At 38.7% G+C, this 13,598-nt stretch overlaps 1 protein-coding gene across 1 annotated transcript in view; it reads right to left on the bottom strand.

The window, feature by feature from the left end:
- The window catches only part of LOC125242019, a 145,125-nt gene that overhangs the window by 10,451 nt on the left and 121,076 nt on the right, over positions 1 to 13,598 (bottom strand). The window contains exon 4 of the mRNA XM_048150724.1: positions 9,109 to 9,223. Coding sequence (XP_048006681.1) covers positions 9,109 to 9,223 — 115 coding nt within the window. The remainder of the gene's footprint in view (positions 1 to 9,108; positions 9,224 to 13,598) is intronic.

Below are 13,598 nucleotides of genomic sequence, written 5' to 3'. Positions count from 1 at the left end.
CGATGCCACAGACAGACACACACACAGACAGACAGACAGACCACACACACACACAGACAGACACGTGAAACTTATAACACCCCGTCGTTTTTGCGTCGGGGGTTAAAAATGACTAGTGACAGAAATGGTAATTAATGTCATACAATTTACTTTTAATCTTTAATATCTTTCGGAGGCGTTTGTTGACAACAAACCTCTCCGCTTATGAAACCCCGCTCTGCTCATCACCATAACCGTTCACCTCCAAGTGTCACAGGTAACAAAGCGTATCTTGTGAGCAGGTAATGTAATAAGTAGCGTACCGAAACGTGACGGCGCCTCCACACACTTGGCAAACAACGGCAAACAATAAATGTGAACACGTGGCTAAGTATGTTCAGGAGTTTTATGATGATCTTCATGTGCCGTATGAAATAGCTGATGAGTATGTGTTGTACATTGTACCATTAAGAACTTAATTTTTTGTTCACTTCGGGTAATCGTTGTTTTATATTTCTTATACTAACTACTAAGGGCCCATTTAGACGGTACGACAACTCGCATACGACTTTTATTACATTGCGGTATTTGTTGGTTGTGCAAAAATTGTATGTAAAGACTGTATCGTTAAATACATATGGAGACAACTTTGAGTAGCCGTATTTATTTGCTATTATATTTTTTTCTTATAACAAGACATGGGCTTAATAAGGCACATAATAAGGTACGCATTTTGTCCTAGAAACTTGACGTAAAGCACGTGGTTTAGACAGCATTGGCTTAATACTCCCGAGTACCAATTACGATTTCGGACAAATGCTACTAGAAAATTCACAAAGTGCGTACAAGACGACACAATTGCGAAAAAAAATTGTACAGTGCGAACCTCAACGACACATGATCCACAAAGCAGAATATCTAGACATAGTCTAGCCACAGTTATTTAAAAAAAATAAAGTTCATGATCTGTGTATGGCGGCCATTTAGAGAATGTGGTATGGCGCTTACGCTAACTCCGACTTTGATGTCGAATTTAACTATCATACACTGTTTATATCGATCTGGTTTAGGCACTGTTCAAACACCATGAATGTCTATTCTTCTTCTTCTTCTTCGTCGAAACCTCATGACTGAGGGTCGTGACCACCATAAGTCGCTGTACGTTGCAGACGTTGCAGTGCTCTCCACTCAGGCCGATCTTTTGCCTTCCTAAAGGATCCCTGGAGCCCAACGCGCGTGACCTTCTTTATTGTGTCTATTAGACATTGGCCTATGCCTAATTTTTTTTATCTATTTCTCTCATCCTGCTTGTATCAAAAATTTACGGCAATCCGGAACGTTGCTCAAAAATGCGTTTTTTTAAATTATATAAATTCACCGCATTTATTCTGCAAGTACCCAATTGAACAACCATGAAGAGGACTCTTAAAAAATATATTTTGGCAGCATATTAACCTTTGTTTGTCGAAATCGTACAAAGAGTCTTTGAGATATTCTCAAATTAAGCCAGATTAGGGGTTGTCCGAACTTTATTTTCTAGACCTTAATGAAAGTACCATAAAGTCCCTAAAATAAAAAAAATATCAGACCTTCTTATATCAAATAGTACTTACCAATACCTTCAGATCATACTCTGGGACAATAATAATACAAAATTATGCACATGTCAACATTTAGACGAGGTTTGTTTTGTCCCTATAATTAACGATACAGCCGGCAATGTAACTAAAATCGCATACGAGTTCGCATGCCGTCTAATTCAGGTCTAACTCCTGCACCAGCCTCCTCCTGCTGCAGGTTGGCCTCGCTGCACCGCGAAGAATGGAAGTCCCTTCTGAGAGCCCTATGTCCCTGATGAGGGATAACAGGATAGCATGATCATCATCATCATCATACTAACTAGAGCATTTTACTTTATTTACATGTACACAAGGTACACCGGGCAATTTTGACTGGGGCACAATGTCAACTGCTTTAATTCGAAATATTTTCAATGTTTTATACTATTGTCCACCTTAATTTTTTGAGTATTTTGTTTCATGATTGCCACTGATCGGTACCGACATCGGTTTCTGCATTAACCAAAGGAGTGTTTGTCAAACCTGGAAATGCCATTTGAGGTTAGCGTTGTTTAGTCTGTGTTTTGTTTAGTGTTTGTAGCATAAGTGTGTGGAGCCGGCATTAGGTACTTTATGCTTGTAGCGTAAGCGTATGCAAAGGTTATTTGACTTAACAAAGGCCTTTGTATACGCAATGAAACTAATGAAGTGTACCTTCGTATAACATATATGAACATTTTGACGAAGATTTGCGGATGTTATTTTAGACAACGACATTGACGTAACCCACTTTGTGGTTTTTGTCCGTCTTGAGCATAACGAATACATAAAATAAAAGCTGGAGGAATAAACAAATAAAGTTACTTTTGGTAATTAAGTAAAAATGCCATCAAATAAAATAAAAGACCATTTACCATGAGTTTTTGATGTTTTAGATACTATAGATGCGTTAAGAAAAATGTTCGATGGAATCAGGCGTTACTTTGCGGAAATCCATGTTATGAGGTAGCGAAAATGCTAAAATGGAAAGGAGCCCCCCTTTCAACTTGGGAATTTTAGTTAAATATACAAGTGTTATTAACTAGAATTATCGAAAAAAAATTGTCCATTAAGAACAACTCAGTCAAAAGATATTTCAAAAAAATCTTTAAAATCGAGGTACCGCTCTCCACTCTTTCCTCCTTCAAAACTTAATCAATCGGAACGAAATTTGAGAATCTGAATAACAATGAAATAATCTATGTCGGACCGTTTAGCTTTTTTGGTTAATTGTTACCAGTTTTGAGTATCACACCTTTTTTTGCGCCACAATGAAAAAGGCCGTTTTTGGAAATTTTTGTATGGCTCTAGAGTCTTTAAAAAGCAGAATATCAAAAAAATCAAAACGGTCCGACACAGATAAAAATAATAACAATCTGTGTTGAAAAAATCATTGCTCTATCTTCAAAAACCAGGGAGGAAATAGTCGAGAGCGTTTGTATGGAGAATTGACCCCTACCGTATCGTCTTAATCATAAACTAGAACATTCCTTTGCTAATCCGCGAATTCATAAAGTGCAAGTCAATCAGTGCTAACCTGTTATACTTACTTGCGTATTTTTTACATGCAATTAATTTTCCCACCCTCCCACAGCAAAAATAAAAATAAATACGCAAATAAATTTTTGGCGGTGGGTTGTTATATTTATTTGCGTATTTATTTTTATTTTTGCGGAATGTTCTAGTTTATGATTAAGAGCGCTATGACAAAAAAAGGCGATATATTGTAAAATGCACAATATTTATCGACAAAATTGTACACTTTACTCATACTAAAAGACAGTGAAAGTACTTGTTTCAGTTAGAACATCTTATTAACTGTCGGTTAAATAAAAAACATATGAAAAAAAAAGCTTTTTCAATTAGTAATGATTGTTTTTCTGATGCTCGTTTAGGAAAAACCGCGTGAAGCACAGAATTCGGAGCTCTTATTATGTACAATTTGATAAGATCACTCTCATAAATGAGGTAAATTTAAGTTCCAAATATCTTGTACTTAAGGCCCATTAAACAATATTTATCATTTAATCCTTTGAAATTGAGAAATTGAAAGTAAAACGAACTCAATTTTGTCTTGAAAATACATCGAAACAAGTGATCATTTCTCCGAAAATCTACATGTTATCGAAGTTATTTTAGTATATAAATAATCTGCACAATGTGCTTAAACTGCTGTTATCCATTTGTCGTTATAATATTTTATCATGATTTTTTGCCAATTTTTTTAAAACTAGCCTTCCTGTCGCTATTTTACCGGCGACGGACGCCTGCGATTTCAGTGCCGCGCCGGAGCTCGAGCAGGTAAGACGTATGTCACTTTGGTCTCCGAGTTTTCATCGCAAACGTCGAGAATATTTATTGTTGTGTGGGTCGGACGCCTTGTTTCTACACGGGCTATCCTCGCATTGTGTGTGTGTAAACAGCGACCAACGAATTTGATCCTAGATCCGTAAATATTTGCTTTTGTAATACTTTGTTATGTTTGAATGTTAAAGTATTACAACGTTGTGATGATAAAAATGTGAAAATTACAATACGGTCAAGATGATAAGACACATCAAGATGGTACTCGGGATCTGATGATGGAGCCAGAAGGTGGTCACCAGTACCAGTGAACCATGTAAGTAAACGACTTCGTGTTTAGGCTCGTTGGGTTCGTCTCAACAAGACCTTTGACAAGAGGTGGTACTCAGGGTCTGATGATGGAGCCAGATGGTGGTCACCAGTACCAATGAACCATATAACTAAACCCAGAGATGGGGAAATCGTAATCGATTCCGGATTACACGATTACTTGATTTTACTTTGTAATCTGACACTACTGGGTGTCAGATTACTTGTAATGTAATCAAGTGAAACGGTAAATTACCATTACATGTAAAGGAATCACTAATCATCTATACAATCATTACTATTACCAATAATTCGGAATCATAGTCGATTCAAAATAACTGAAATTATTGACTTGATTACTTTCAGATTACGAATATGTAGTACCTCAGATTGCTGACTGTCACTTTGACACAAAATTAATGACCAATGTGGAATCTGACATTGCTGACTGTCACTTTGACACAAAAGTCGTCATGGGTGTCGTAAAATAGGTTTTAGGGGGTGCTGATTCCAAAATTAATGACCAATGTTCAATCTGACATTGCTGACTGTCACTCTGACACAAAAGTCGTCATGGGTGTCGTAAAATAGGTTTTAGGGGGTGCTGATTACAAAATGAATGACCAATTTGGAATCTGACATTGCTGACTGTCACTTTGACACAAAAGTCGTCATGGGTGTCGTAAAATAGGTTTTAGGGGGTGCTGATTCCAAAATTAATGACCAATGTGGAATCTGACATTGCTGACTGTCACTTTGACACAAAAGTCGTCATGGGTGTCGTAAAATAGGTTTTAGGAGGTGCTGATTCCAAAATTAATGACCAATGTTCAATCTGACATTGCTGACTGTCACTCTGACACAAAAGTCGTCATGGGTGTCGTAAAATAGGTTTTAGGGGGTGCTGATTCCAAAATTAATGACCAATTTGGAATCTGACATTGCTGACTGTCACTTTGACACAAAAGTCGTCATGGGTGTCGTAAAATAGGTTTTAGGGGTGCTGATTCCAAAATTAATGACCAATGTGGAATCTGACATTGCTGACTGTCACTTTGACACAAAAGTCGTCATGGGTGTCGTAAAATAGGTTTTAGGGGGTGCTGATTCCAAAATTAATGACCAATGTTCAATCTGACATTGCTGACTGTCACTCTGACACAAAAGTCGTCATGGGTGTCGTAAAATAGGTTTTAGGGGTGCTGATTCCAAAATTAATGACCAATGTTCAATCTGACATTTCTGACTGTCACTTTGACACAAAAGTCGTCATGGGTGTCGTAAAATAGGTTTTAGGGGTGCTGATTCCAAAATTAGTGACCAATTTGGAATCTGACATTGCTGACTGTCACTTTGACACAAAAGTCGTCATGGGTGTCGTCAAATAGGTATCCGGAGGTGTTTGAAAACTAATGACCAATTTGGAATCTGACACTGTTGACTGTCACTTTGACACAAAAGTGATCATGGGTGTCTTCAAATAGGTTTCCATGGGTACTGATCTCAATATTAATGATCAATTTGGAATCTGACATTGCTGACTGTCACTTTGACATAAAAGTCGTTATGGGTGTCGTCAAATAGGTTTCCAGGGGTACTGTGCAATGTCAGGTTCCAAATCGGTCATTACTTTTTAAATCATTTCATTAATTTTGGAATCAGTACCCCTAAAAACTATTTGACTACACCCATGATTCCTTTTGTGTCAAAATGACAATTAGCACTGTGAGATTCCAAAATAGTCGTTAATTTTGGAATCAGCACCCCCGGAAACCTTTTTGACGACACCCATGACGACTTTTGTGTCAAAGTGACAGTCAGCAATGTCAAGATTCCAAATCGGTCATTAATTTTCAAATCAGCACCTCCGGAAACCTATTTGACGATACCCATGATGACTTTTGTGTCAAAGTGACAGTCAGCAATGTTAGATTCCACATTGGTCATTATTTTTGGAATCAGCACCCCCTAAAACCTATTTTACGACACCCATGATGACTTTTATGTCAAAGTGGCAGTCAGCATTGTTAGATTCCACATTGGTCATTATTTTTGGAATCAGCACCCCCTAAAACCAATTTTACGACACCCATGACGACTTTTGTGTCAAAGTGACAGTCAGCAATGTCAGATTCCACATTGTTCATTAATTTTGGAATCAGCACCCCCGCAAACCTATTTGACGACACCCATGACGACTTTTGTGTCAAAGTGACAGTCAGCAATGTCAGATTCCACATTGCTCATTAATTTTGGAATCAGCAGCCCCGCAAACCTATTTGACGACACCCATGACGACTTTTGTGTCAAAGTGACAGTCAGCAATGTCAGATTCCACATTGGTCATTAATTTTGGAATCAGCACCCCCTAAAACCTATTTTACGACACCCATGATGACTTTTGTGTCAAAGTGACAGTCAGCAATGTCAGATTCCAAATCGGTCATTAATTTTTAAATCAGCACACCCGAAAACCTATACTCGTGGTATATGCACTTGAAATGTGAAAGTGAAAATGCTAGAATGACATGTAAACCACGAAGTTGTATAGTCATATTGTTCATTGGTATTGGTGACCACCATCTGGCTCCATCATCAGACCCTGAGCACCACCTTGAAGTAATTAGAATTGAATTTGTCTTATTTTATCATCATATTAATATATACTTTACTCTAATACTTATCATATAACAAAAGCAAATATTTGGGATGGGATCTACTTTTATAATTATTACTTTAATTTTTTAAATAAATTTTAACATAATTGATATTATTTCGCGCTATATTCTCGTATTTTCGTACAAAATAATGTTTATTAGAAACCAAAAGTTTATATCGAGATAGTAGATTGTGGTTGTTATCAAAATTCCATAGAAAGGATCAAGATTGTTTTGTCCATTATTGTAGTGCGAGCGAGTGATAAGACGTGCTAGAAAGGGTCGGCATATTGGGCTCGCGCGGCGGGTAAAATACCTAATTTCGCCCGACGCCGAAATGTTATAACGCTCTTAAGAAAAATGTTATTAATTATAGATAATGCAAACAGCGTTCGCAAACGGTTACTGACTAGAACTAAGTAGTTATTTGTTTTACAAGGGGGCAAATTTGTTGTTAAATCGCACGTGCCAATATTGATACCTGAGCAAGCAAAAGATTCCAGTAGAATCTTGAGCGTTGCGAGGGTTTTTTATAGCCACGAAGGTTAAACAAACTTTGCCACCGAGTGAAACTCAAAATATTTCACCTAGAGATACTAAGTATAAAACATCTTTTTTTTACAAAATCATCATTTACAAGGTAAAATTTACCAGCAAGCTTAAGATACCTATCATGTTAAAGTTTGTATGAAATTACTTTGCACTCTTGTGGCTAAAATGCAATTCTGCTATTTGTTTTCGAATAGCAAAGAGTTTACCAGTTGGTGTGGTGAAATAGTACATTACAATACAAGTGCGTAAAAGAGGAAGTTCGAAACGAGTGGCGATAAATTAAAACATGACCGAAGGGAGTGTTTTAAATCGACACGAGTTACGAATTTACTTTTTACACGTGTATCGTACGACGTTTTTCAGTACAGATGACCCTCCGAAGTTTCGACCTGGCATATAATGAACCAATTCTCGCACTCTCCCTTCGGTCGTGTTTTAATTTATCGCCACTCGTTTCGAACTTCCTTTTTTACGCACTTGTATCGTAATGTACTATTTTTTTTATATTTTAAGTACCTTTACGCTATCAAGTAACGTATTCTATATATAAAATAACTCTTACGCCGTGGCTTGCGTGGGCGACGGTCGCGCGATGGTCGCGCGACGGCGATGCGACGCATACGAAATCAAACCTTATCGATATGGAAGTATGAGACGCGACGGCGACCGTCGCGCGACCGTCGCCCACGCAAGACACGGCGTTAGTATATAGGTTCAGCTAGTTCAGCGTAGTCGGTTGCCGCTCCGTTGGCTTTTTGAGGAACAGTGACCACCGAATAGCGTGGAAAATGGAAAATTAAGTTTATCGACCGAGGCCGCTCATAATAGTTATTTGTTATACAAGAGTGCAAAGTTGTATTTTAACGCCGAGTGTGGAATTGATAAACGAGCAAGCGAAAGGATTCTATAGTTGAACCACGAGCGAAGCGAGTGGTTCGAGAATAGAATCCTGAGCTTGCGAGTTTTTCAATACACGAGAAGTAAAATACATTTGCACTCGTGTGTAACACAAAACTTTTCCCCTCACTATAGCGAGGAAACTACAACGCAAAAAATGCGTTTATCACTGCTTCCAGTAGTTCCACAGGTGGTAAATCATCTTTATTACTATATTCACCTACTTTTATCAAATTTAAAAGCAGTTAATTTGACTTTATTCAAGGTCAAATTACTTTACCCACTAGTGGATAAAATGCGTTTTTACCCGCTGGTATTAAAGGACAAAACACGTGTTTCCGAGCTAGTGAGGGGAAAAAAAATTGTTATACATATAGACATCGCATAATTTCGCGTTCAGCTTCCGACTTAGACCATAACTAACTAGACCAAACCTACCTTTCAGTAAGTTACCCATCTGTCGAAAACTTTCATAAATTTCATATAATTATGTACAGTACATCGTGTTTTTATTGATTTCCGTTAACGTTAAGGTTCTTCAGGTCAATTACAATTAATTTCTCTTAAAAACTAGTGTCTTAACTGTAACTGTTATCGACTACCTTTACTGTTATTCTTTTGGGTCTCACACTTATGTATTAAAATTCAGTTATTATGTATGAAAACGATGATTTTTTTTCCAATTTAACTGAAAGTGATATACTTGGTGTTCCTAATTCCTATTAATGAAAAAACCACGGTGTATACTGTACAAATAGACATTTAAATGTGTGATAAACCCTATGTAATTAGACGCAAAATTTCGTACTTACCAGCTGCTAGAACACTGATGCCACCAGCCGGTATCCCGAGGCCCATGTTAAACTTCTGCCTCTCTTCTATGAAGGCCACACTGCCCATCACCATCGCTGATATGCCGCATACGATCTGAAACAAGTGACAATTGAGAGAATGAATGATAATTATCACAGACTTACACATATGATATCCATAAGGTATGATATAAAAATGAAAAAAAATGTAGTGGTTCCTGATAAACCGATTAGGATTTAGTTTGTCTTGTCTGAAAGCTGACTTGAGTTAGTCGGGAGTGTTCTTAGCCATGTTTCATGAAAATCGGTCTACTATGTCGCGGTCGGGGGTTTTTTCAAAATTTTAATTTTGTTGCCTGTGTGGTGACGGGTTAAGAATTTCACCACCCCCTTTCTTCCCGTGGGTGTCGTAGAAGGCGACTATGGGATATGGGTTAAATTGCGGCGTAGGCGAGAGGCTGGCAACCTGTCACTGCAATGTCAGTTTCGTTTTCTTTCAACCCCTTATTTGCCAAGAGTGGCACTGAAGCTTTAGTAGTTTCATGTGTTCTGCCTACCCCTTTATGGGATACAAGCGTAATTGTATGTATGTAATTTTGTGGTTAGGTTATTTACACGGGAGCGACTATATTTTGTTCGTTTTTATAGTCGATCGATAGCTCATAGATTACTAGCTTTTGGTGGGACCAGTGCCTAAGGGTAAGGCCTGAGTGCACGGGCGGGGCGTGCAGCGTACAAGTCAAACAATTGAAGCTCATACAAGTGTCCTGAGTCGACGCGACGAGTGCTCCGCACAGAGCGTCTATCTTATACTTTTAAACGAGCAATTCTTGTATATTTATTTATTTATTTATTTATATATATATTTATTTACACTGACGATCTCGGAAACCGCTCTAACGATTTCGCAGAAATTTGTTATGTGGGGGTTTTTGGGGGTGAAAAATCGGTCTAACTTATCCTTAGGTCCCGGAAAACGCGAATTTTCGAGTTTTCATGCGTTTTCTTCGCGCGCCATCTCGTGTGCAGTAGTTGTACTGTTAAGACAGAATTCTTTCGGTCGATGTAAGTACTATTTATTGCAAACACTAGATGGCGACACAGGTCAAGGCTAAAACGAATAAAAAATACACTATTTGAGTTTTTGTGGCGAAATGCGCGCCATCTCGTGTGGAGTAGTTGTGTTGTTAAGGCTGAGAATTCTTTCGCTCGATGTAGGTACTATTCATTTTTGAACTAGATGGCGACACATGTCAAGGATACGAAACAGAACCGAGCGAAGCTCGGTTGCCCAGATTAATTATAATCAGGCCTTATACTTACGGCCCAGCCACGATATTGGTCTAAGCGCGACAGCGGTGAGCGGCAGCCATACGTGCGAATGAAAAGTCCCATCGCTGTGTCTCGCTCCAATGTATGGCCGCCGCTCACCGCTGTCGCGCTTAGACCAATGTCGTGGCTGAGCCGTTAGACATCTTAGTTAACTTCGAGACTACTTAGACCAAATCAAGTGGTCAAACTAGTCTACGATTTGAAATCTGTTTTCGAGGACTCGAGTTTTGGAGTAAGTTAGTCCTCAAAGGAACTAAGTGCAAGTTTGGATACGGGGTGAAGTTACTGCAAAGTTGAGAATAGATTTCCTTCTATTAAATTCCGCATTTTGAAGTTTGGATTATTAAAAAAAACGTTTCTATAAAGTATTTTGCTGGTTAATTCGATTTATGATATGGATGTTAAAGGCAAATGTCAAAGAAGGTTTCTAATAAAGGGAGTAAATCATTCTTTAAATAACACGTCATGGTCTTTTTGTAGACCTTTGTCTGCCTTTTGACATATGTTTGACGTGGTTGTCTGTCTGTTTGTCTGCCTGTCTGTGTGTGTGTTTGTCTGTGGAATCGTAGCTCCCGAACGGATGAACCGATTTAGATTTATTTTTTTTTTGTTTGAAAGCTGAATTAGTCGGGAGTGTTCTTAGCCATGTTTCATGAAAATCGGTCCACAATGTCGCGGTCGGAGGTTTTTTCCAAAATTTTAAAAAATGTGGGTAATCAGTCTATTCATGGGTGAAAACCGCATAAAAGTACGATTTTTGTGCTTATAAACTAACATACAGAGGTACTTTGTTTTAAAAGGAGTAGCGATGATCAACCTATAGTGATAAATCTGTGGTGAAGATGATGTGAAATGCCATGTGTCTATGTAGTTACATGGCGTAAGACAAACTTACGTAAGTTTATCTTGTTATTCAGCGCTGTCCTGACATAATTGCTTTAGAACTGTTACTTCTGAACATATGTTTTACCACAACACACATTACAACACTTAAAATAAATAAATAAATATTATAAGACATTCTTACACAGATTGACTGAGTCCCACGGTAAGCTCAAGAAAGCTTGTGTTATGGGTACTCAGACAACGATACAAATACTTAAATACATAAAAAATATCCATGACTCAGGAAAAAATATCTGTGCTCACTGCTCATCACACAAATAAATGCCCTTACCGGAATTCGAACCCGGGACACCGGCGTAGCAGGCTGGGTCACTATCGACTAGGCCAAACCGGTCGTCAAAACGACCACTTGTTTTTCAACTCGTGAAACGGCTATAAGGCTTAGCATTCGGATCCCAGCAGTCGCGACCCGGCAGCCGCTGCCCAGCAGCCGCCCGGCCCGGCAGCGCTGCTCGGTCGCTTGCGTCGGAAACTATCGCATATAAATCCCTACAAAGCGGTGCGGCGCGACCCGGTCGCGGCTGCTGGGCAGCGGCTGCCGGGTCGCGACTGCTGGGATCCGAATGCTACCTTAAGGCCCGAGTGCACGCTCATACTGGGCGTGCAGCGGCGCAGGGCGTGCGGCGTGCATATCAAACGATTGAAGCTCATACAAGTGTGCTCAGTCGACGCTGCATAGGCTGTACGAGTGTACGCCCCGCCGACCGCTCCGCTCCGAGCGCTGTCTTGGCGTGTAGTTTTGATTCATCCGATAAATGTGCAACTGTACCCGGTTGTCGGGTATTCAATATTTTTGTGGCAATCAATGTGTTAAAAGTGGATAAAATATTGAGTGAGAGTAAAACTTATATATAATATCTGGGCGACCGAGCTTCGCTCGGTTCTGTTTCGTATCCTTGACCTGTGTCGCTATCTAGTTCGAAAATAAATAGTACCTACATCGATCAATCGAAAGAACTCTCAGTCTTAACAACACAACTACTCCACACGAGATGGCGCGCGTTTCGTCACAAAAACTCAGTGTATTTTTCTATTCGTGTTAGCCTTGACCTGTGTCGCCATCTAGTCTTTGAAGTAAATAATACTTACATCGACCGAAAGACTTCTGTCTCAACAGTACAACTACTCCACACGAGATGGCGCGCGAAGAAAAACGCGTGAAAACTCGAAAATTCGCGTTTTCCGGGACCTAAGGATATGTTAGATCGATTTTTCACCCACTAAAACCCCCACATAACAAATTTCAGCGAAATCGTTAGAGCGGTTTCCGAGATCGTCGGTATAAATAAATAAATAGATAAATAAATAAATAAATAAATATACAAGAATTGCTCGTTTAATAGTATAAGATATATCTCTATCTCTCTCTTTAGCCTACTTTAGTGTCCCACTAATGGGCAAAGGCCTCCTCTTTTCCTCCGCTCAACCTGCTATTGAGACTTGAATTTACGGTAAGTGCCTACAGAATTCACAAGCAAAGTAAATATGTAACTTAGAAGTCCATGTTGTCGATCTATTTGTAATTTCGAGATTACCTCGGGGCCTCCGAGTCGTTCCTCGCACACTTGACCTGATGCTTTAGAGTTTATTGCAAAGGTCAATATAAATAATTGATCAATTTCACCTGTAATGTTGGCTGGGTAAAATCGAACCGAGAGACGATGGCATTATAAAGAACTAGCTTTTTGCCCGCGGGTTCGCTCGCGTTACAAAGAGACTAAAAGTAGCCTATGTCACTCTCCATCCCTTCAACACGCTTTTCACTTAAAAACCACGTCAATACGTCTCTGCCTTTCGTCGTGAAAGACGGACAAGCAAACAGACATACATACTCTCCCATTTATATATTAGTATTTCGCCAAAAAACGTTTCCCAAAGTTTCACATCCCAAACTATTATTCCCAAATTATCATTTCCCAAATAAACGTTTGGCAAAACAACTTATCGCAAATTGACATTTAGCAAAACTTTTTTTGGCAAGTATTTGTTTCCCAAAATATTTACTTGGTCAAATTTCATTTTACCAAATATTATTTAGTCAAAGGTATTGTTAGGCAAAATTTCCATTTCCCAATATATTGTAATTAAATGACGCACTAGAAATTTGTTTGTTGATTTTATACTTTGTGTGGACAAGATTTGTGTGAAATAATGTGTATGTCGTACTTTTTTCCTCTTATCCCTTAACCTTATGTTTTCAAGACCATTATGTTCTATTAATTTTTAATTACTTTAAAAATCCATTTCCGGTT

Source organism: Leguminivora glycinivorella, unplaced genomic scaffold (assembly GCF_023078275.1).
Source record: "Leguminivora glycinivorella isolate SPB_JAAS2020 unplaced genomic scaffold, LegGlyc_1.1 Scaffold3, whole genome shotgun sequence".
NCBI lineage: Eukaryota > Metazoa > Arthropoda > Insecta > Lepidoptera > Tortricidae > Leguminivora > Leguminivora glycinivorella.
Note: the sequence above shows the minus strand (reverse complement) of the source record. Positions and strands in the feature narration are given on the sequence as shown.